Source organism: Etheostoma spectabile, chromosome 8 (assembly GCF_008692095.1).
Source record: "Etheostoma spectabile isolate EspeVRDwgs_2016 chromosome 8, UIUC_Espe_1.0, whole genome shotgun sequence".
Classification (NCBI taxonomy): domain Eukaryota; kingdom Metazoa; phylum Chordata; class Actinopteri; order Perciformes; family Percidae; genus Etheostoma; species Etheostoma spectabile.
This window is the reverse complement of record NC_045740.1, coordinates 7,774,551-7,799,763: the sequence shown is the minus strand read 5'-3', so window position 1 is coordinate 7,799,763 and position 25,213 is coordinate 7,774,551. Positions and strand designations below refer to the sequence as shown.

The 25,213-nt window shown below is 39.8% G+C and overlaps 3 protein-coding genes across 3 annotated transcripts in view; 1 reads left to right on the top strand and 2 right to left on the bottom strand.

Moving 5' to 3' along the window:
* Nucleotides 1–45: 45 nt before the first annotated feature.
* Nucleotides 46–1,562, bottom strand: gcnt3 (glucosaminyl (N-acetyl) transferase 3, mucin type). Its single transcript, XM_032522725.1, has one exon. It carries the CDS (start codon nucleotides 1,499–1,501, stop codon nucleotides 248–250), a length of 1,254 nt encoding a protein of 417 aa, XP_032378616.1. The 5' UTR covers nucleotides 1,502–1,562; the 3' UTR covers nucleotides 46–247.
* An 84-nt stretch (nucleotides 1,563–1,646) lies between these two features.
* On the bottom strand, nucleotides 1,647–15,995 carry LOC116693635 (proprotein convertase subtilisin/kexin type 5). The gene is made up of 16 exons (XM_032522722.1): nucleotides 15,620–15,995; nucleotides 13,586–13,789; nucleotides 13,433–13,501; nucleotides 13,225–13,267; nucleotides 10,273–10,418; nucleotides 7,812–8,006; nucleotides 6,565–6,651; nucleotides 6,262–6,460; nucleotides 5,933–6,156; nucleotides 5,567–5,809; nucleotides 4,809–5,054; nucleotides 4,024–4,219; nucleotides 3,612–3,817; nucleotides 3,370–3,470; nucleotides 2,593–2,764; nucleotides 1,647–2,514 (listed from the first exon to the last, which is right to left on the bottom strand). The coding sequence occupies exons 1-16, from the start codon at nucleotides 15,795–15,797 to the stop codon at nucleotides 2,132–2,134; spliced, it is 2,892 nt and encodes a 963-aa protein (XP_032378613.1). The 5' UTR covers nucleotides 15,798–15,995; the 3' UTR covers nucleotides 1,647–2,131.
* Nucleotides 15,996–16,776: 781 nt separating this feature from the next.
* Nucleotides 16,777–25,213, top strand: part of otud7a (OTU deubiquitinase 7A) — a 38,887-nt gene continuing 30,450 nt past the window's right edge. Inside the window, exon 1 of the mRNA XM_032522721.1 lies at nucleotides 16,777–16,952. The gene's annotated coding sequence lies outside the window, so the exon portion shown is untranslated. The remainder of the gene's footprint in view (nucleotides 16,953–25,213) is intronic.

Genomic DNA, 25,213 nt, shown 5'->3' with positions numbered 1-25,213 from the left:
ACATAAATACATAAGAGCATAACAATATAGTGACATTTACAGATTTCTTTTTTTTTACATTCAATTTTAAGATGTATAGCAAATTAAAAGATGTATAAATATTTTCTAGACATTTTAATAGAAAATCCCTGACAATATGAAATAAATAATTGGGATTCTATATTTATCTACTCTAACTACAAACTGTTTCCTTAATACATTATATTTTAAGTTTCAAATGATGGAATGTTGACCTGTTAACAGTAGCTCATGGATTTAAAGCTTTGAAACGCAGAATGGATTCCATACATCTAATGGCAATATCATCAACCTCAGGATCAAACTTATTTGCAAAGAGATGTTGTTGTCTCAGGAGCCACGGGAGGTCACCAGCTCCATACACACAAACTGCTCTTCTGTAAATGCCAGTGCAAGGATAGTACGGGGCTCCGTTTTCCATATCTCCTTCTAAATAGCTCCACTTCACCGCACGAGCGAGGGCTTGCATGTCTGACGTATCATACTTGATGTTGGCAGGCATTGACCCAGGAACAGAGGGCATCCTTTGTAGAGTGGCCCAAAAGTGCTCATCAGGGCTGTATGTGTCCCTCTCCCACTCCAGAAGTTGCTGAACCTCTCTGTCCTGCATCACATGTTCCACAAAGGCTCTTGTGACCACAATGTAAGCATTTCCTGCGAACATTGGGCTACTAATGGGTGGAGGACTTTTTCTCACATCTGTCCTGATGACAGTGTCTGTTACATTGAAGTGATACTGCCAACGGCTTTTCTTGTAGTCATTGGTGGCCTCAGACTCCATGCTGTTTCGCCCATGCAGGGCCTTCAGTGCCTGAACCATCTCTCCATTGGTTTTGATGGGGAAGTCTGTCCCGCAGGTGTTAAGCAGGTATCTCCACTGGACATGTGAGTTCAGTAGATCTTTCATGCAGTTCAGATCTGCCTGCACCCGTGACCATGAGGCATATACCACTGTTTCTAATTTACTGGCTATAAACACATTAGAAAAGCAGGAAACAATTGCCTCCACAGCCTTCAGAAATTCTTCAGAGGATTTCTGGTCCACATGCACACAGTAGATGTTCTGAGGAGTGTAAACAGCTCGTAGAAGTCGCTCAAACATCTCAATATTCTCATGGATCACCATGGAATAGGCAATGGGAAAATCCTTCTCCTCTTGACTCAGAGGCGCTGTAATGAAACCTCTGTTTTCAATGTAAGATGAACAGTCCTTAGTCATGTTAAGGTAGAAGTCCTCAGATAAACGATGCTGTCTTTTCCTGGATGCCAGAAGAACTTCTAATTCGCCTTGCCTGCCCTCAACGTCTCCACTGATGATAGCCGAGCAGCCAGGCAGATCAATAAAGAACTGCTGTGGTATGAGATCAGACAATGACTGCCTGTTCGAGCCAGATTCCCAAACGACAAAATAAAAGAACGTACCCATGAGGAAAAGAGACAGGGTCCTCAATATCTGGCTCCTCAACAACCTTGAAAAAATCATCTTTCTTGTTTCAAGGAACTACAACACACACTTCAGTGTGAGTTACAATTTGATCAGTGCAGTATGGCTTCAGTTAATAGTAAACTCAAGATGAATCAACCCACTAGGTGTGTCAAACTAAGGCGTGGAAGAAAAGCTCACACAAACATTTTCAATACTATTTTATGAAACTATATATACACACATATTCTCAGTAGTTATCATAATGTAGCCAGTTTTCAAGGTGCACTGAAGGCATCAAGTATAAATTGTTTTTTTTAATTTACATTTCTATTTACAATAAATCATGCAGTTTTCAGTTATTATACCTCGTCTCACTATTTTACAATTATCTCTTTAATATTAAGTAAAAAATAAAAGAAAAATGAATACATTCATACAATACATATATGTTTTTTTCCACTGTTTACTCACAAATGCCTCAACTAAGAATGTGCATTGTACAGGTACAACCACTCTGTAAAGTAGAATAAACACAAACTCAAAAAGCAACATACCGAAGCATAATATCACTACTGTACATTGTCTTCTAAACATTAACTAAACTATTTTGAATTCACCTGTCGGCCTTAATATTGTGAGCATCCACAACACATTCCATAGCTACTATATGCTCTGGTATGAATGTATCTAAGATTGATTGAGACAAGTGCTCTCATCCACACCCTGGTCTGCATCTGTGTCCTGCTCATGGATAAAGCTGTAGCGTCGATAAACTGATCCACCTCTACTGGTGTACACCACATCCACCTCGTCTCCACTGTCCGGCTCGGGAACACCGTGGGGCATGTTGATGCTGGCACTGCCACTCAGTCTCTCATAGCTTTGGCCCCAGCAAAGTTTTTTCCTGGCATGAGCCTTGACCAAGGCAAACAAAGCGAGAGCCAACCCCAGTGCTAGCAGCAAGGCAATAGGCAAGCCAGCAGAGGTGTGCTTCAGAGCTCTAGACGACATGTTCAGGTCTGTTACCTGATTGTCTCCTGACTTGGGTTGGGGGGCCTCCACACACAGAGCTAGAACAAAAAAACTGGCTTTAGGAGATGGTCGCATCTAAACAAGTCTATGTTTCTTATGATAGACAGGGTCCTTACCTGAGCGGCTGTCACAGACACAGCAATCGGTGTCATTCCCTCCAGCCTGACAGCAGCGGGCACAGCGGTTCTCCACAGCATGAAGAGCAGCATCAGGGTGGCAGGTCAGACACTGGTCAGGTCTGGGGCCGGTGCAATGCCTACACGAGCTGTTACATGGCTCACAGGTTTCCTACAATGGTACAATTTTTCAAATAATTGTTCCGGGCACAAAAAAAATAAAATAAATAAAAACCAGTTGTAGCAATGTGGACTGTTTGGAACAGAGAGTGAAAATGTGTTTGCTCCATAATGTAAAACACTTTAAAATCTTACAGTTTACTTTATAGCATTACCTACGCATCATTAATTAAGCAACAATCAAAAGGTGAAATGAAATACCATTAGTTCATTTGATGGCATATTTAACTCTTGAGAACTGTGTGGTTGTGGTTTGATTAAAGTGGCCACCTTAAACAAACAACACCACATCCACATTGTGCCATCAAAAATGGCTACATTCTGATTGATGCACAGAAGTATGTGACATTACATTTTTCCAGCTGAATCTAAACTAGTACGAAGGGCCAGACAAAAACTGATATTTCTTATGTGAAATAACCAAAACTACACTACAGTATGGTACTCCCACTATTGCAATGCATAGCAGTGCACTGATTTTGCGAGAAATCAAGGCTTGCACTTTTGTGTTTGAGAAAAATAAGTCTTGCCTTTAAATCATAAATAAATTGTAATAATTAAAGCAATATGGTATATGGCTAGCAGCCAAGAGCGCACCTTTTCCGAAAAGTATTGTCCCTCCTTACAACGCGGATAGCACACATTGTCCTTTAAAGTGCTGCCCCAGTCGCACGTCACACATCCCTGAGGCGAGGCATCTGCAAACACACATACTAAATGATCTAAGACTTAAAGGGAAAGTCCAATATTGACACGCTGAAAGGATGTTTACAATAGGTGAGAAAAAATCATTGAGAAATTAGTTATTACACAGCTGTGGTTAGCTCCGTTATCTGTACCTGTGCAAGTCTGACAACTGGTGTGGCACTGCTTGCAGACGTCATTGAGCTGATAGAAACGGTGTGGGCAGTGCTCAACACACAGCTTGGTGCCTTGCAGCTCCAGAAGAGGAGGTAGACAGGCCCTGCAAGACTCAGGCCCTGGCCCTGTACACAGCTCACAGGAGTGGTCACATTTCTCACAGTGGGAGCCCTCTTTGTAATACCTGAAGAAATGCATGGAATTATCAAAACTAACCAGTCAGACATATGCGTAGATTTTTTTTGATTTGCAGACATCATTTAGGATTAAGTCTTTCTGTGGACATGAGTAAATACGTTTTTAGAGGAAGTTGCTCAGACCATTAACCAAGGTTGTATTTCACCACAAAGTAAATCTTTCGAGACAATAACAGAGCCTTCTTTGTTGTACCCTGTAGGACAATGAGTGACACAGAGTTGAAGGAGATGCAAGTATCCTGGAGAGCAAGTGAGGCAATCTTTAGGCGATGCCCCGTTGCAGGTGGAACAGGCGTGATTACAAGGCATACAGACACCCAGCTCTGTTCCGTCAGCATCCTGCTTTGTGTCGTATGTACCAGCCAGACACTCACTCACACAGGTGCTGTCTGGAAAAAAAAAAAAGCACAGGTTAATATTTTTAAATTGATGCAACTTAAACTGGACTCGTTTGAGTGCTTAAACTTACACAAAATCCATAGTTATTCTTATAAAAAACATTCTGAAGGCACCAAATAATTGAAATTGAAAGTGCTAAGATATTTTCAAATATTTTCAATTCTCCAAGTTAGCACATATACATTTAGCCTTACAAGTACATTGCCATCATCAATCTATCCAGCTGTTGTTGTTAACTGTTGATCAAATACATGCAGCTGTTTAAGCAAAACTAAAATTATGAAATATTATATTTAATATTTCACAGGAAGGTGCACTGATGGCAGCAACTTCAAACACTCTTTAACAAAATCTATGACTCAAGCTCAAATTCCATCATCTGTCATCAAGGATAAAAATTTTAAGACGTCAAGTCCCTGAAGAGTTAAAAGTTTGGAGATAAGTGGTTTAGCTTTGAAGAATATTCCGGCATTATACATACACTTTAAAAAAGAAAATCTGCTTTTCTGCTGATTTTAATTTATGTTACACCCTGAACCACTTGGTATGCCGCTAAACATTTAGTGTAAAAATGCTCACTATAAAGGTATTTGGGGATGGCACAGGTCTGGCATTCATTGTTGCCCGGCCCGTCACAAGAATAACAGTGTCGGTGGCAACCCATGCAGGTGAACTGGTCGTCGTGTAGGTAGGTCCTTGGTGGGCAGTCTGTATCACCCGTCACGCCACACAACAATGTGTTTGGATCCAGCACGAGTCCCTTCTCGCACTGTGTGCACTGGTTTGCATCTGGGCCAGAACAGCTCATACAAGTCTGGTGGCACTCTGCACATAGTCAAACAAATCAGACTGCATCAGTTGAATGTCATATAAATGTATTCACAAAAGAATGTGTGATCACCACCATGTTTTAGAAGTAAATGATTATCATTTTAATATGAAATAAAGGCTGGTTTTCATTATCATTAAGCCTGGATAGTCTTATCAGATAATACATGGGAGTTTTGCGGTTTTAGAACATGTTGATTTAATACATACCTACGCATAAGCAAACTTTCTACAGTTGTCAATGTTGACTTTGGCTTATTCTTATCAAACAGTTTTATTAAACCACAATCTTCCTGTTATGTTGGATTTCCAGTTCACAAAACTGGTTGTCAAAATCTCAATGTTAAACATTTGGTTATCTGTTTAACCATCTGCACTTTTCTAACCTAGGGCTTTGTGTTATTTTTGTTGTATTATGAGCCATAGAAACCACTTATTCTATAGCTTAAAAATGTGATACATTCACTATTTTATTAAATAAAGTCACACCTATGTATTGAGAGGCCCACCTTGACATTCCACAGCTTCAGTTTCATAGTAAGTACCAGTGGGGCAGTCTTTGGAGCATACACCCTTATAAAGTTTAGGGCTAAACGTCAAGCAGGTCTCGCAGTCATCTGCCAGGGGCCCTGAGCAGCTGCCACAGGTCGGGTGGCACTGACCACAGCGGCCCTCCTCCATGTCCTCATAATACCCAATGGGACAACTCGCCTTGCACACACCATTCAGCATCAGGTAGAGGAAACTGCATTCTGTAATGGTATTGAGAAGGGGTGGTAAAGTTGTAACTAGAGATTTCAGTCTCACAATTAATTTTAAAATGTCATTCACTTGGTATATTTTGGTAAGTTTAGCTGCCCACACGGCCAACTCACTGAAACAGGTCCTGTCATCTGAGCAAACGTCACAGTGGGGAGAACATCGTCTGCAGGTACCATCATCTGCAGGGTACGTCCGCAGTGAACAGTTGAGTCTGCACATACCACTCTCCAAGTAGTGGCCATCAGCACAAGATAGACACTGGGACTTGATCCCATCACATGACAAACAGGCGCTATCACAGGCTTCACACGATCCCTCTGCTGTCTCAAAGAAACCTCTGAAAGGAGTAAGGAGATTTAAAAAGAGGGAAAGACAGTAAACGGGAACACACCATCATTACAAAGGTTTTTCTTCGTCATCATCTGCTCATCCAACTGCTTACTCTGGGCAATTTGACCAGCACCTCCCCTGGTGGAGAAAAAGTTTATAGCTGCCTTTGGAACAACTGATGCAGGTATCACTGGTGTCCACGCAGGCCTCACAGTTTGGCGAGCAGTCCTCACACAACTGAGTGGCAGAGTTTGCGTAGGAGCCAGATGGACACTGCACTACACAAGAACTGTCCTGACCCAAGAAATATCCTGTGACAAACAAATGCACACACACACACACAATGCACAAAAAAAGAACTGGGACAATGTTTCAATTCATTATCATCATGACCAAAGACAGTAAATATTTGTACCTTTGAAACAAGAAGAACAATCCAGTGCTTGTGGGCCAAAGCAGGTCTTACAGGATGCATCACATTCGTGGCATTCACTATACTTCCCTAAAATAAAAGAATAAATAGACAGAGAGAAGAGTAATTATCATATATCATACTTTAACACACAATCACCTTTGCCAGAACACAGACAGAGGTATCAAATCGTATTGACCTGAGCAAAGAAACTTGAAAATGGTCTGCTTTACCCACCTTTACCACTAGAGGGGAGCATAATAAGATGTATGTAGTGTTGAGGCACAAAAGATGGATGTGGTTGATGTTTCATTTTTTAATAGTCAGACAAACAATATGGCACACTATGTTTAGTAGAGCTTTTTGCTGACATAAAAGTAGAGCATTTTCACAGTGGGTGGTCTATTTATGCTTGTAAACCCCTGATGTTTATGTGGAATACGTATGTCCTGTATATGGCTAAACTACAAAGGATATAGGGATTATATATCCAAAACTACTCTGTATTACAAACATAGACCTCAATTATATTTGTAATGGAAAAATTGAATTTAAAAAACTAAATAGTTGATTTATTTGCAATGATCAGCAATATTTAGTTCAGAAAAATATTGGAAAATGAGTGCTCCTGACAATGTACGTTTCATGGGCATGATCCACACATGGATGTTAATGATCAAACCAATGAGGCAGAAATATAAGATAAGCCTGATTACCTTGTATGGTTGATAACAATGGAGTGTTATATTCCAACGCCGTACACAGACACCAAAGAGAATCAGATGAAGATCTCTGTGCTTAAGGCAGAGAAGCCTTTTGAAATATCTCCACTAAAATGGCTCTTAAATGAAAGGTGATGCAGTACACGTGTGGCAGGGTGACATAGTGAGTTGGAGATTGTCTTTCAACAGGGTTGAAGCCCCTGTCTCAGCAGCAAGCATCCACAGTGCTAACGTGTCCTTGAGCAAGACACTGAATCCGTACAAATTCCTGGGACACTGTACTGACCTCTGCTCTGACCTTTCCGTAGAAGAAAAGCTATTACTTCAATCAGGGATTCAACCAGTCAAGTATCATGTTGTTCAGTATAATCTATGACACCATTGTCACCTGTTACTCATATGTCAAGCTGTCCATTAATCACTTACTCCCACGTTCTTGTCTCTAATAAGTCAAAACAGTTGCCCTTAGAGAAAGATCACAAACATTACCATCAAACAACTGAGCCGTATTATAGTTGTTCCTCTTACCTGCAAAGTATTGTCCCAATGGGCAGTTAACCAGAGGGCACTGGCCATGTAGAGGAGAGTTCCCACCAAGACACAGGTCACAGTCAGTTGACCGAGGTCCATGGCATGTCTGGCAGGAGCTGTGGCAAGACTGGCAGAGCCACCCACTGGAGTCACTGAAGGTTTGTGGTGGGCACTGTTTAATACAATCACCTCCTGACAGGGCAGAGCAGTACAGAAGAAATGACATTATTTTCTAGTACAGCATTGAATTTGTATCAACAAATAGTGGTGTGCTAAACTTAGCAGGGACAATATAGCAGATGATATATAATTTACCATTTCACTATTTTAAAACCTGTATATATTGAGGGAAGTTTCACAGAGAGCCTGGCTGTCTTGTGCAGAGAACGCCCAGCCACTATACGTTTTTGAGTGTAAATATAGAACATTAATTATTTTAGGAGGTCAAGGCATTCTAATTTTCAAAACACAATGACTAGAATTAGTACAAACATAGCATAAAGAAAATAGCAAACTGGCACTGATGTGGTCTCATTAAAGATCTGCTAATATCTCCCTCTCTCTCTCCTCTCTCTCTCTCTCTCTCTCTCTCTCTCTCTCTCTCTCTCTCTCTCACAAAACAATGACCTAGATCTTTTTTTAAACTGGACCTTGCAGCTGAAGAAGAGGGAATCACCTGTGACAGAGGCTGTCTGAAACAATGTACAATCACATGCCGATAAAATAAATACCTGTACATGTGTTTTTTTAATAGCTAAAGGCTTTACCTACAATCCCAAAGCATTTTCTTAGATGCTTATAGGGAACACAACCTAACAACACCATTCTAATTTTCCTTGTTTGCATAAACCATACATTTGCATATCTCATGGTACAGATTTGCTAACACAGACATGATTTGCGATCCAAATGAAGACTCAAGAGTGCCATAATTTTTTGTTGAGCAGAATGTTTGATCACTCTCACATACATAGTTATTATATTACAAAGCCCCATTTCAATGAAGTTGGGACGTTGTGTAAAACGTAAATAAAAAACAACATTGAATGCTCGTGATCTCTCAGATGGCACTGCATTAAAAACCAACATCATTATGTAAAGGATATTACCACGTGGACTCTAGAACAGGGGTCTTCAACGTTTTCCAGGCCAAGGACCCCCAAACTGATGGCAAGATGGAGCGGGGACCCCTAATTATATATATTGTATAAAATTGTGTTATATCAAACTGGTCCTATAGTGCCATGTGTGCATTGATGACTGAAGGACATCTTCTGCCTCCATTTATCTGTTTACTACAGTGTGTTGAATTCATGTTAATGTGTATTTAAAGACATTTCAATTAGTGGAAAAAATTGCAGGGGGGGGGGGGAATATAAAAAAAAGTCTAATCAACCAAAACTTTCGCGACCCCCATGCAGTACCTCCGCGGACCCCCTAGGGGTCGCGGACCCCCTGTTGAAGACCCCTGCTCTAGAATACTCCGTAAAACCCTTGTCAGTTAACACAGTTAATGACTACATCTACAAGTGCAAGTTAAAACCCTACCATGCAAAGCGAAAGCCATATATCAACAATACCCAGAAATGCTGCCAGCTCCTCTGGGCCTGAGATGGACTGACACAAAGTGGAAAAATGTTCACATTTTAAATAGTTTTTGGAAATCATGGATGTTATGTCCTCCGTGCCAAAGAGGAAAATGACCATCCAGATTGGTATCAGTGCAAACTTCAAAAGCCAGTTTCTGTTATGGTTAGTGCCCATGGCATGGGTAACTTGCACATCTGTGAAGACACCATTAATGCGGAAATGTAAATACAGGTTTTGGAGCAACATATGCTGTCATCAAAGCAATGTCTTTTTTAGGGACGTCCCTGCTTATTTCAGCATGACAACCGTTAAGTCCTGGGAAGAACCCTTAAAGAACCATTATTTTTCTGTGTGTGCAGCCCAGACCTGTCTCCTGTCTCTGTCTTAAAAATGTCCGGCAAGTAAAAATCATTAAAATAATTTGAAGGAAAAGAAATAGCCCAACTGAGACCGCGGACTGTTGAGCAACTGAAGTCGTACAGTACATCAAGCAAGAATGGGTGTTGTTAAAAGGAAAGGTGATGTAACAGTGGTAAACATGCCCTGTCCCAGCTTATTTGGAAAGTGCTGCACGCATCAAATTCAAAATGAGTGAATATTTGCACAAAAAAAGGTTTATCAGTTTAAACATTAAATATCTTGTCTTTGTAGTGTATTTATTTGACTATAGGTTGAAAAGGATTTGGAAATCATTGTATTCTGTTTTATTTATGTTTATTCAATGTCCCAACTTCATTGGAATTGAGGTTTGTAAAACCCAAACTCTACTAGTACTGTGTAGTACAAAAGGGGAACGTGAATCCTTTAGTATGCTAGTAGTAAACAGAATATACGGTACATCAAAATGATGATTCTTTGCTACTGGTACCATTGAGGAAGTAACCAGGCTGGCAGGCAAGGCAGCGTGTGTTACTCCTGCAATCTGTGCATGGTGCTGGACAGGACAGACACACACCCCTGCCCCAGTCCTCATAGGTGCTCTGGGGGCAATGCCTGCGACACTGGTGTCTGAAACTGTAAAATGAAAGGTTATTTCTTGAACTGAAATCAAATACCATCCAAAGTATTTACTGATAATCTGTAACACATATCAAATAATTTAGGCTTGTGTGTGAATTTTCCTAATTAATGGTTAACTAAAACTGTCTGTCACAGCCGTAATACAAAAGAAGACTCTTTTTTTCTAAAGCAAACATGCGGAACAAAACTATTGAATTATCAAAGAGCTGATGAAAACCATTGTGATTTAATGGCCCTTTCAAAGCTTTACAGTGACTGAAGAATGACATTGCTGCAGGCAGCTTCTGCCTACATGGATGAGTCTGTGGGTAGATGAACTGAAACCAGAGAAAAGACAAAACACACCACATGCAAGAGGCCATCATGCACAGTCAGTCCACAGCACACCTGCAGTTGTATTGTTGACTTCAGCAGTCCTCCTTGGCCAAAAGGTGCACTCAGTCAAACATCAGAAAGGACGTCAAACAGAAAGTGAAATAGAATGTTGGCTGCTTTTCTCCTAGCTTACTGTATCATGGTTCTATTCTCTTCTTAAGGCAGAAAGTTAATTGGTGTTTTATTTGTAGCACCGAGGTGTGGGGAGATTTCTGTCATTAACCTGTCCAATTAGTCCTTCGGGACTTAACCGAGCTATTAAACATGAGACGGCTGTCCTAAAAAAAAAAATCTAGCCTAAAGGTAGCTGAGATATTGAGTTGCAAAGATGTCACAAATGAAACATTGAAGCAAGAATGACTCTTACTTTAGAGATGTAACACTCTAAATGAACCAAATAAGCCACTAACTTACAGCATCCTCTGCTGCCACCTCCCTACATAAGAGAATCTGACCACTGACAGCCTAAGCTACACTTCCTGCTGCGTTGCCGGGGATTTGGTGCTAAGATGCGGTGGTTGTTTGAGAAGAAACAGCTGGAGTCGCCACACTGCATCCATCAACTCACTCACAATAGCAACTGGTGCAGACCAGGCCCTGTCTCTGGCCTGGACACAGTACACTACTTAAGAATCTGCGGGATGCTTAAGAATCCCTCAGTGCAAATATTAGACTATCCATTCCAGGATAGCACATCAGCATTCCCAAAGAAACTTTTGTTTAGGGCTTTTACTCCTTGAATTAGTTGTGAAAAGGTAAAAATATGCTCTAGGTAGTCCCTGAAGTTAAGAAAGCTTGAATATATAAAATGGCAAAAAAAACATATTGAGAGCAATTTATTGGTTTAGCTGCAAGGAGTGCCATAGAGAGGAAGATAATAATGATACATACCAAGCATCCATCATGCAGTAACTCTTTTCAATAAGCCGTGTTTTATGCAAGAATAACATTGGCTTTACAGATTACCCAGTTATGCCAAAGTTATTAGATTTAAACAGTTTTTAATACACCAGCTTTCTTTTTTTGGTGTTTGCCTCACATGGTAGTATGTAATTAGTACTTCACCACAGAAATGACTTAGACAACTTGTTGTTTTAAATCTCTAAAACCATAACTGTTAAAGTAAAAGTTTCACAAGTTGATTCACAGAAGAAGACAGAGTGTGTTACTGATTCTATGTAATGGCAGTAAGAGGAGGTAAGTGCAGTGAAGCGTTGGGTTTTCCTTCAACCCTCCTCCACTGTGATTCACACAAGCAGTCAGTGAAGTCAAGATGGTGCACCCTGTATAATCACCTGATACGGGCTCTGTTTTCCACACTATACTTGCTCTTTTTTCTCTCTTCTCCTCTCCTTCACACACACAACATTAAAACCCACTCTGTTGAGTATCTGTGAAGTAGACCACTCTTCTGTGCTCAAAAGGTTAGGTAACAGTGTATCACTCGGAATGGAAGGTAACCTGACACACACAATACCAGGAGTCCTAAACCTGGGGGAGAAGTACACAATTGAAGTGCTGTTCTACCTCTGTAACCTGTTACACCGTGCGTCTGAGTGTAAACGGATAATAACGGTGAAATTTCTTGTGGGGTGAAAAATAATTAACAAAATGTATGGAAAGGTATCTTAGGGTATATTATTTCTTGGCAGCATTTTTAATGCCCATCATTTAAAAATGTATTAATAATTCATGGCACCATGCAAAATGATGTCAAACTTACAATTACGATTCATTTTACTGTATTAAATAGTGCTGAAAATATGAATTGATAAAAAAACATCAATTTTGATAATAGATTAATATTAGGGCTGGCTGGATATCGCTCAAAAAATTTTCGATACCGGTACCGATACCAATACCATAACTTTGTTACCGGCACCTGAACTACGTGAGCCTGTCTCTGTGTAACATGGTTTTCCCTGCATGTCTCTATGACGTGTAAACAACAAACATTATTAGAGCTTGATAGAAGCATGCTGCGAGCTTATTGGCTCACTGACGCTTATGAGATTTACTCACTAGGTATTGAAAATTGGGTATTGAATGACGAGGCATTTTTCGGAACTTGATACTTTTGAGGCAATTCGGTCGGTGCCTAAAAAGTATTGAATTCGGTACCCAGCCCTTATTAATGTTGTATGTAATTATTTTAAGCAAAAATTCCCAAATTTTCTCTGGATCTGGCTTCTGAAATTTGACCATTCGCTGGTTTTATTAACCTTTCATTGACAAACCGGGCTCTGGGACATTGCAGTGGGTTAGGGTCATTGTCATATTTTTGTCAATAATTAAAAATATAACAATTAAATGTTAACCAGCTAAAATAATACGTGAGAATGCATTTGATTTTATAGAATGAAATATGGGAGGACAGAAAAGTCCACTTTTTAAAACATAATAATAGAACAAGAAAAAAACTCACAGAAAGTAACCTTCCACACAGCTGTTGCAGATCTCAGGGTCCTCTGTAAAAAATGATAAAATGGGATTTAATAGAATTCAATGGGAGAAGTTAAATGCATTAAGCACCATAACAACCAGGGTTCTAAAATACATTGCCGAACCACCGAACATTAGGGAGGTAAAAGTATGGTTTTGTTAGACTAATACAGCATGCAAACGTGATTTACCTGTGGAACATGTTTTGCAGCCCATCTCACAGTCAATGCACTCTCCTGTATCAGGGTCCTGCACCTGCCCTGAAACACAGACACCCAGCATAATGAGACTGAATGTATTTCTCTCAACCTGCAGCCAGCTCAGGAACTCTGCTTTATATTTACCTATGTCACAGGATGCCGTTTGACAGACCCCATTCTGGAGTTTGTAGTGTTCCCGACATTTGGCACATATGTTGCCATCAGTGCAGAGTTCACAATTGGCTATGCAGGGCAGACAGGCATAGTGACCCCTGTCAGGATAGAGTCCCCGGGGGCAGTGTGTCCGACAGCGACCTTGGTGGAGGAAACGTTCTTGTCCATCTTCATCTGAGGAGGAGGAGGACACAGGGGACGTGTTAACATAAAGCTTACTCTATTTTGTCCTCTGATGAAGATGCCATTAGCCATACAGAACTCCTGCCAAGAATCACCTTCTCCAAAAATCTGGACTCTTCTAAAAGTGAAAATCAATGAGCTTCTCATAATAAATAGAGAGGTAGAGCCAAATGTGCTCGACAATTACATGGGATGAAGAAGAGATGAAAGGACACGTTTCCAACTGTGTGAAAGTTCACTGCCTTCAGCACATAACAGCATTACCACATATTGCAGACATCAAAACTGTTTGATTAAAAGGGGAGAGATATTATGTGTCTCAATGTGTAAATCAGAGGCAATTATCTGGAAACTGAGGATTCATACATTTCATTACACATACATATTTACTAAAAACAGAAAACAGTGACGGAACAAATGGATGTCAACGCCATGAACAACATCATGAACTGATGTCTGCAGCCCAGGATGTTGGCTGTAGGCCTGCAGATAACAGATCACAGTCTGAGATCACTTCATGACTGATGATGCTCCAACTAATGTAAACAAGGACAAACAGAGGCAGAGGAGAGATCAGAGCTGTGGGCAGAGACACAGTCTTCTGTTGGCCCTAATGATTAATACTCTGCCACCTGCCACTAGCCTAGCTGTGGCACCTGAGGCATCTCTGGAAGCAGCTGAGTTACTGCATTGTCTCATCTGCTCAGTGCTGCACACAAGATGTGTGAGACAGGGAGGAAGGTGCCACAAGCTGCTACTGCTACTGCCTTTCTACTTCCTCTACCCAGAGACTCAACCTCAGCACGCACAGGCAAATGTGACTTCTACATAACAACAAACCACAGAGCATGAGGAAAAGGGAAGAGACTTTTGGCTTTTGATGTTCATTCACAAAGAGCATCTCCCAAATACACACTGGGATCAAATGCTAATGTATACTAAAGTTTACTCAACAAAATATCATAACATCATAAGAGCAATGTACATTGAATTACAGTTAGTAATAATTGAAACGCATTATTGTGACAATTTCAAAATGCATATATTAAAAGAAAAGGGTATGTGTGAGGGAAAGAGAAAGAGAGACTTGCAGGGTTTGCAGCCTAAGCCCATTGAACTGCAACAGTAGCCTAATACTTCTAGCCCAAGGGGATATTTTTTTTCTTTCCCTCTGATTAACAAAGGCCCCATTCTGAAATGATCAGATTACACTGTGAACGCTCGGCAGACAAATGGTCACACCTTCATTTTTTACCTATTTGAAAGGTGCCTGTGTGACAGAAAAACCAACAAGTTACAGCAGTATCTGACTTTGACAATGGTAAATGGTAAACCAGAGTGGAATGCTCCTGCTCTAATTCAAAAGCCTTTAAACAACTTTGCTTTGGTGAACATTAAATAGTGCTGCTTTAAAAAAATCTCCACCTCCCTTTCAACTGGATTAATGAGTCTGCAACATTGCTTTGACTTTAATCAGGCATCTGTGGAGCCAAACAAAATCAAAACAGAGAAATGATATTGGCTAATGGCAAGGCAGTTATATTCATATTCAGTTCATATCTGCAAAGTAGGCTAGGTGAAATTTGTCATTTGATGGCAAGGACATTGTCCATCTTTGATGAAGCCTTTGTATTGCTGGTGGAGATTTATTTGTTGTTCTTGCAGAACTACGCTGTACAAAACAGTAGTTTTATGAAACCCCTCTTTGGGTGCATCAGTGCATCGTATATAGTCTATAAGTCTATAGTCTATATTTCGCTTTTTATCTTTGGAAAAACCATCAAGGATTAGGCTCTGTTAAAAGTCCGTGTTTCTACTCACCAACTCCACAGGTAGTGCATTCAAACAGCTCATGCCCGTCGCACTCAGTGCAGGTTGGATGGCAGAGGACACACTGGTTCTTCAGCATAAACTGTCCTCTCGGGCAGGCCGATGAGGGTTTACACCCAATAAATCCGACACAGTAGAGAAAGAGCAGACATGCGGTGACGGACCTCATGGCTGTTCCCGAGGACTTTCACTGGAAATAAGAACACAACAGTCAGCCAGGAGTGTCTCCAAAGACGCAGTGTCCGTGCAGCAGGTAGGCTGGCAGATCGATATGGGGCTCTGTGACACAGCCCACATATAACTTGCAGGACCAGTTTGCTCGAGTGAAGCACTGGACAATGAGCGTGGACTGCGGTCAGCATTAAGTAAATGATCCTAGAAGAAAAGGAGAGAGCAACCCAGTTTCTGTGTCACAATAGATAGATGTTCGTTTAACGCAATGGGCTAAACCATCATCAACCATAGGCTATCATTTCCCAGTATGTTTTAGCAAAGCTTTGGATGCATGTGTTTAACCGAAAAACAGGACACCTGTCAAACCAAAATATCTGATAAACAATTGCCACTACAATTACTATGAAATGTCTAACGTTATATGGCTATATAATTATGCCACTATTCAGTAGCCTACTCAACGGTAACGGTTAGCTGAGTAGCCATAGCCTATAGTTAATTCAGTGTGTCATCCCTGGTAAGATATTGGTCAAAAACCTTGAGCTAGTAATTATAGGCTAGTTTACAGGTTAAGTTGTGTTCCTACGGCTAAAGGAAAAACTTTAATATGAAAACATAAGAACAAGTCAGGCGACCTTTGGGCGGCTTCTTTAGAAATTTGCTTGTAGGAAGAACAGCCTAATGTATAATTGCTATTATCTTTATGCTATTAAAGATAATAGCAATTATAAAGATATCTTTGTTATTTTTATTACTATTATTATTATTATTATTATTATAATTATTATATTTTTATCCAATTTGTCATTATAAAGTCTTAAAACACTTATCTCAGACTTAGGTAGGGGAAAAAAATGAAGAAAATAATGAACTGAAGTGTTTTGTTTTTGTCAAAGCCATAGACAGCGGCCTCTCGCGGCTCCTTCCCGGATGTGTCTCCGAGGGCGTGAGCCAAACGTCTTCTACGGCTGACGTCACGCGGCAGCGGCTGTCGGAGGAGGCGTGGCTTTGTTCTGCTGCAGCGGAGAAATATGACATGGGGATGAGCGAGAGGGAGGGAGAGAGTGAGACTGCCTGATAGGAATTAACGGTTCGTCAGAGGTCTGGACCGAAAACGTTAGGATGGGGAGTAATGACTGAAAACAGAACGGTAAGAGACAGACCTGTTTTCGTCTTATTCTCCACATTCAGCGCGACAGGCCGATTCATGGCTCCTTTCATAGTGAACACAATAGGCTGTCACTGCAGACAGGTGCACCTGTCTTTATGCGAGTACGTGCTTCGATGCATTCAACTTCAGGTTCCGTGCGAATACCTTTTTTATCTTAGGCGAATGCATCGAGGCCATAAATCTCATCGGCGGTGTGAGATGAGACGAGTCTGACAGTTAAATGCTGTAAACATGGATGTGGTCTTCAATCTGTATGCTTAGTCACAGACCTTTTGTGATGTAGGAACATGCAGTAACAATGCAATATATATTTGAGACAGCTTAGTGTATTTTGTGATGATGGCTTATCCTAAAACAAATAGCATATTAGCCTACTGAGGCTATAACGCCTTGAAGGCTTTAGTTCCTTTTTACAGATGGAATATTAATCATCACAGTGTGTTTTGGGCCAGATGGCTTAACATGTTTATAGTGTTGAAATAGCCTTCATAACAGCTGTTGATATAGTAAATCACAGCATTTTCACTGTACTGTAAAAACATAGGAAGCCTTACAATAACTGAAAATACAGGTTTAATTCTGATACCCATATACGTTAAATTTATTGTTGGCCTGGTTCACAATATCTACCAACTACGCCTGCCTGTGAAGATGGTGAGGACACTAATTCATTGCTATGGTATTAAAAGCATATTTGTCCCCTGAAAAAGACCTAGCCTGCATAATAAAACCTTTAATCTATCATTAATATCAGATTATATTTGAGCTGCATGGATACACTAGTGAAATTAACTCTTTCCTCCTTCTCATTTGGCAGACAATGATTTACATCAAACCAACTTGTTGTTTGCTGTCTTACTATTACAGCTTATTCTGCCACCTATTAACCCTGTCCGAATGCTTCTCTTGGGCATGTGAAATGGGCCGTTGACAGTAGTCCATCTGATTTGGAGACAGCTTGAACAGACGAGGCAGAGATACAAAGCAGGGCCCGTAGCTGCCAGGCCGAGCCAAGCAGGCCATGCCAGCTCCACAGAGGGCTTCGGTGCAGCAGGGCACTGGGGAGAGGGCACTTGGCACCTGATCAGACAGTTACCACAGTGAATTCTGTTCCTGTCACTGGCATTTAGCTCCAGATAAGCAGAGCAGAGATGACGGTTGTTGTTGAACCCAGTTGGGCTTGCATGTCATTGTGGCTGTGCAGCTTTATCAAAGTAGGCTACTTCTCAACTGATACAAAATGGCATTCCTTTGCAAACATTTGTACCAGTTGCCCACTACCTACTTAAAAACATTACAGACGAAAACATTACACACATTAGCTATTGTGGGGGGAAAAAACACTGGTTGCATTATAAGGAATTACACTTGCGTTTTTCCACTGGTATCATTAGGAGGAATCTAAAAGAACAATCAAAATAAATCTTCTTGTGGACTCAGAAAAGCACCTGCAAAGAATTCCATGCTTCCATGCCTGATTCTCCCTCAAATTTAGTGGACATGAAATGAGTCAAGTGCCTATAGTAATCATGGCACAATCACTGCAGGGCTTTGAAGTGGGGCCTGTTCTTCAGACATCTCTATAGGTGGGATAGAAATGTTAAGTGTTCTGTCTGCAGGCAGAGGTAGGTCAGCTAGAGGCCACTGAGGCAGGCGCAGGGGCTCCTCTCACACATCAGTATTAGGGGGAGGGTCCACTGTGGTCATACATGAGTCAGAACGGAGGTCTTGATGTTGGACCAATTCTTTTGGGGAAATTTGTTTCCAAGCCATTCTCAAAGATTTTTGTTAATATGTGGCAACATGAAATATACCTCCAAATCACAGACATATTAAGTTGTGAGCCTTGTGGCATAAAGCTGTAATTAATCCTTACACCAGTATATCCTGCCATGCCATGGCTAATGTTTCAATCACAGAAGTGTGTGTAATACGTTTACTGCCAAAACCGTTTAAACAGGATTTTTGAACTTTCTATAATAACTCTAGGTTTGGCAGTGTTTGCAAGATCAGAACTTGTGTTTTACATTTGTTTGTTTTTAATGTCTAAATTGCTGAAGAGGTAGATAGGGGATCCTAATTGTAACCATCAGCAAAGGGACCTAATTTGAGCCACAATGAAGAAATCTGGATTGGGCATAGTTCTCTTTCACCCTTAAAGGTCCAATGTGTAGAAATATTTCCCGTCTAGCATTAAGATCATATATCGCAATAAACTCTCTTGCACCACGCAGTTTAAAGTAAGTATTACAGCTACAGTAGCCTTCACGGTTCAAAAAGCCGAGTAACTTTACCCATTAGCAGCACTAGCAGCACCTGTGAGTTTATCTTGTGACAGCAAAAACGTGAAAGGCAGAGCAGTATGTCCTGTATGTCCCTTACCGGATAACATATTTCAAGACTGTGCATGAATATGGTGCGTCTACCCCAGTTCAAGCAAACGCAAATGTAAAATTGCAAGCCAAAAGGAATACTCGAATGGATGGTGGTGGTATATATTTTTCACTGGACTTAACATTGTCCTAATGAACACTTATTTTAAACCATAAAAGAAAGTGACATTAGCTATTAAGGCACAATTCTCTTTTGAATAAAATATATTTCTATATTATAATGTAGAATCAGGAGTCTTTCCAATGAATCATTTAATGGAGTTTCCTTTAATCTAACTAGTCATTGAAGGAAGTCTGTTTTAAGGCACTTTTAAGGTGCATCTGCATCAGAATTCAATCATAATGGCCGCTGTTTGATTTCTTAAAGTGGGAAGGAACCGTTCAGAGCATAATCTAGTCATTTTTTTATTTGGCACTTTTTATCCGGCGCTTTAGATGCTGAAACCAAAACCTACCTGTTGAACACACAAGTCACTAAACAAAAGGCTGTTTGGTACAATTAACTTACATTTAATCAAATATTTTGCTGCTTCAAGAAGATGATGCTTTACCATAGCTCTCCATGAACTCTCGCTGCCTAATGTGCACATTTCACTTTTTGGATTGTGATATAATATAAATTTTAATATTTATCACAATGTACTACCCCCGAAGACACCATGTAGCATGTGTGATTATGGCAATTATGGTGTAACAGACATAGTGATGGCTGAGGTTTCAGTTAACAATACAGTTACAAGTTTTGCAATGGATTATGTTCCTGTTGAACATTTTTTATGGCAACCAAAGTTTGGTGATTTGAGTTTATTTGGCATATAAACATTTTCTACAGTTGCACACATTGTCTGAGATTGAACTGTCATCACCGATGACAAGGTATTGTCATCAAGACTGAGAGAGTGACAACCTCTGACAGAAAGAAACCACAGGTTGTGTGTTTATGTGTGACAGAGCTTTTTCTCAGTCTTTATCCAAATGTGACACAGGCAGCAACATGAGTTGAATGTTGAATGTTTTGCCAGGAAGATATTCTCTGTGACAGACATAGTGTGTATGCGTGTGTCTGCGCCTCCTCCAGCTAATTGCATTTGTGTTGCTTCACTTGTCTGGTGCTGAGTCTGGGAGCAGGCTGGCTGCTTGAAACGTCTGCCATGCTAACATTCTCCCCACAAGGCCCAATGGGCACAGCCATCCCCTGCCCTGCCTCGAATCAGCAAAGGAACAGTTTCTAAATCAAACAGAATGCTGTTGCACAGGATACCCTTGGTGACTTAATTTCGATGCATGCAGGCCCACAGTGTAGGTCATTTTCATTCATTCAGAAAAAGAGGTCAGGCCTGTGCAAAACCTTGCTGCATATCTTGGAAACTCAGTGTATCTCCATTTTGTCTCACGGTTTATTTCCATTGAATGAGGTATTAGAAGTGAAATGCAGGTTACGCGCCACCCTTAGAAGAGCAGAAGTGCATTTGCGTCATTCATTTTCTTAAGTAGATAAAACAAATGATCTGCTGTCTGTCACTGTCAATGCCCTTTCTTTCATCTCCATAAGATGCAGCACATCTCAACAACCGTTTAACAAAACTCAGTCACAGATTGTGGGGGCAAAAATTTGCCCTTTCTCAGCTGTAGTAGTATTTTTGTTGTCTTATTACTTGTGAGAGGATGAAGAAGGGATCTGAGATGATTTTAGAGGGTCAGACGTATGTTTTTGTACAATTTAGTTATCTTATAAAGGTATTTATGGAACCTATTGTGAAGTCAACCTTAACAGTCATACAGTTGCAAATACTGTACATGCATTCAGAGTTGTATTCATTTCACAAGAATATGGGGTGAAGGTCTCTGCTCAGATTATTTACTCTGTAACTACTTTCCTCCCACTGCTTTCTGAATGCCTCTACCACACACTCTCATAAGCTTATCGGCCATCCCCCCAACCACATACTTTAATTTCTCAACTGTGGGGTCTGGACTAGAGCCCGACCAACAAAGATTTTTTTAAGGCCGACAACAATACAAATACAAAATTCCGATATATATCGGCCAATATATATTTACAAAAAACAAACAGAAACACATAAAAAAAAACATAAACAGATTTCCCAACATTATATATTTGTAGTTATTTATGAGTTCTCAACAAAAGAATACGATAATAATTTGTTTTATTGTCACAACAGAAGAGAGGAACATCTGACTATATTAAAATTCAGATAAATAAAATGAAAAAAAATACAAACTCAAGATATGAAACTTAAAATCCTTTGAACAAAAACAAAATTTCCAAAAAAAACTAATCAAAGTGTTACCAACAGGGATGTTGTAGAGTTCCCTGGACAAACTATGCAACGCCAAAACTCATAACATCGTTGACCGTCCATTTTTATTTTATTTTTTAAATATTCGTTTATCAGAATCATTGGGATTTAGAAATGATTCTGATGACTGAGTATATATATATATGTGTGGGTTATATATATGGTTCTTATTTAATTTTACGAGCCGAATGCATCACAAACGCTACTACTTTCTTCTGTGAGTTTTAAACATAGACTGTATAAAATGGGTTTTAAGGTGCTCCCAAGCACTGCAATGCTCTCTCTTCTCTTTATTGAGTCCACTATGTTTACAGGCTTGTGGTGATGTGCAATCTGCTATAGGTGCCAAAAAATCTATGTTTGGTTTGGTTAAAATTGTCGAGTAAATGTCCTTAGGTTTTGTGTTTGTCAATGTCTTTCATAGAGCATATAACGTTATATCTTTTCAACAATGACATTTCCTGTAGCTGTGTACAGTTTCCGACTGGGAACCCAGAAATTCCGACATTCCATGTAAAATTGAACACAACAAACAACATAATCTGTGCCTGGCATCATGGCGGTACCAAAAGTTGGAAGAAAGCAGCAGAGTCCTATTTGATTATGACTGTGTCCGATAAAAGCAAGTGCCTTGCAGTGGAAGGTGGTAAAATATGTAGACAGTTTATTACAGGGAAACATCCCACAAATTTGAAAGTAGCCTACATTTGAGAAACAAACATAAGGAGGCTAACCTAGCTTACCTTAACAATGTAAAGGAGAACGCCAAGCCCCCTTTTGCCAATACAGAAGCTAACTCCGGTAATGTTACGGTCATGGATGTATGGATACGTTGGGCCAGCAGCATGACGGAGACAACAGCAGGACAGAGAACACTACTGGCTGTGATTAGATTTAAATTATGTGTTGTATTTCAGATTCAGGTTCAGAATACTTTTTTTGTCAGCAACAAGGACTATTATATACATTCTACTGTATATACATATATATACCGGTCAAACGTTCGGGTTCACTTAGAAATTTCCATTGCACTCCACAGATTACCAGCTCAGATTAGTTGCATTCTTTTTTAGCCAGTGCAGCAGTTTTCAGATTACACTATGTGCCTACATAATTGCAAAAAGGTTCTCCAATTTTTATCTATTTTTTTTTTTTATATAGATTTGTAAACAGACTATACCTTTGGAACATTGGATGAATGGTTGCTGATAACGAGCAATGTAGATATTGCATTAAAGATCAGCCACCCACTCAGATCAGCAGCTATTCTGTATATAATGGAGTGGAATGGACATTTGTAAGTGACCCCAAACTTTTGACTAAATTCAAATATTATTATAAACATTATTCAAACATTTTTGTTGCCATCAAATGGTGTAACTCAAGCTACATTTACTGTTTGTATATTAGGGCTGCAACTTATAATTATTTTTATTGCCAATTAATCAGTAGATCTTTTTCTAGGTTAATCGTTTAGTTGTGTTGTCTATAAAATGTCGAAAAATTTCAATCAGTGTTCCCAAAGAATAATATGATATGTTATGATTAATTTACATTGACTCATTACATTTACATTAAACAAAGAATGGCTGAAAGTGGTCTCTCTCATACACTTCAAGCCCCCCACTAAAATTACAAATAGTTAGGTTCCAGTTAGGTAAATATATATTGCCAAAAGCTGGCTTGACAGGGTGAATACAAGAAATGCCTCTGTGTATGTATTTCTTTGTGTATGTGTGTCGTGTGGGGTTTAATTTAATGGATGCACGCAACAGTCAAAAACAAAGGCAGTAACATCTGTATTAGAACCTAATTGGCCTCAATACTGGAACTCAGAAACTGAATAGCATCTTTATGAGCTACACTGGTGGGACGAAATATCAATATAATTGATCATTTACCTAACTTACCTTAAATTGACTGCAATCCAACTACAGATTGCACCTGAGGTGTTGGAACCCTTAAGACATGCCTTTCCCTTTTGCTATGTGGCGGCTGTGGCTCAGTGGTAGAGCGGTTGCCTGCCAATCGGAAGGTTGGTGGTTCAATCCCTGCCCCTGCAGTCATTGTCGAAGTGTCCTTGGGCAAGACACTGAACCCCGAGTTGCCCCCGGTGCTGCGCATCGGAGTGTGAATGTGTATGAATGTTTATCTGATGAGCAGGTGGCACCTTGTACGGCAGCCCCGGCCACAGTGTATGAATATGTGTGAATGGTGAATGTTTCCTGTAGATGTAAAAAAAAGCGCTTTGAGCAGTTGTTAAGACTGGAAAAGCGCTATATAAATACAGCACATTTACATTTACATTTATGTGGTTCTCTAGTGGGCAGTGGTGGAAGAAGTATTCAGATTCTTTACTTAGGTAAAAGTACTAATACCACACTGTTAAAATACTCTGTTACAAGTAAAAGTCCAGCATTGAAAATGTTACTTAAGTAAAAGTATGTATTATTAGGAAAATTGACTTAAACGAAAAGTACTCAATGCAGAAAAATACATTTTAGAAATGGAATACGATCAAAACGTGTTTAATCGTCTAATTGGTTCAGCTGTACTTGCAGGCCTATATTTTGTTAAGTTGTTTAATTTATGATAAAATATTATTTTTTATAAAGTGCATGTGTTTTGTGTGCAACAATCTTAATTTGTTAAGTAACTTGTAGCTGTCAGATTAATATAGTAGAAATATTATATCCAATTATATAGAAAATAATGTAGTAAAAGGTGCAATATTTCCTTCTGAATTGTAGTGGAGAAGAAGTAGAAAGTGTCATGAAAAGAAAAGACTCAAGTAAAGTACAAGTACCTCAACTTACTTACTTAATTACATATAATTAGTTATATTCCACCACTGCTAGTGGGTTTAAGTATGTTGCAGAAAGACACACCAAAAGCAGTACAGACTGAAGGAAGAGCTACACCCATTTAGTATTTCCTTTAATTGGTAACTAAGTGGTGAACGATCACCACAGCATTCTTGTGATAAAGCCAGAAAACTCTTTTTTTCTATTCAGGAACCTACGGGTTTATGGGTTTTCTTTTTCTTCAGATACTAAATTAAGAACAAGGTTATGTGATATTGACCTCACCACCTACTAGAGTATACCCACGCACACAGTCAATCCAACATGGAACAATACAGGTATTGTGAGATGTAGAGCCGAGATATAACAGGTGTCAAAACAATCTCTTCCAGCGTTTCCTTTCTTATTGGATCTGTGGAGATAATAACATTGTTATATTTGGGGGTCATTGTTGGGCATCATAGTCGTCCTATGATTGAAGCAGCGTTCCAGCTGAATACCTTACCTTAGCTGAATTAGTCCCTTGATATCTCTGTTCATCTCAGATGCTTGTTTAAAAACAGCTACCACTGTAAGTGATCAAGCCAACCTTACATTGTGCTCTGCTCTGCAGTAAATGCTGTTTTAGAGTTGTTTTTTTCATACCAAGATGATATAATCAGGTTGACAAGAGAACATGAGGTACTGTATAGCTGCTTAGCCAAGCTATATGTGGCTGTTTG

Excerpts from the sequence above, each read along its gene's own strand:
- gcnt3 (XM_032522725.1), bottom strand. The coding sequence starts at position 1,501 with ATGATTTTTTCAAGGTTGTTGAGGAGCCAGATATTGAGGACCCTGTCT.
- LOC116693635 (XM_032522722.1), bottom strand. The coding sequence starts at position 15,797 with ATGAGGTCCGTCACCGCATGTCTGCTCTTTCTCTACTGTGTCGGATTT. Across the intron at positions 13,268-13,432 it reads CTGCAAAACATGTTCCACAG|AGGACCCTGAGATCTGCAAC; the intron begins GTAAATCACGTT and ends CATTTTTTACAG. Across the intron at positions 2,765-3,369 it reads GACAATACTTTTCGGAAAAG|GAAACCTGTGAGCCATGTAA; the intron begins GTGCGCTCTTGG and ends GTACCATTGTAG.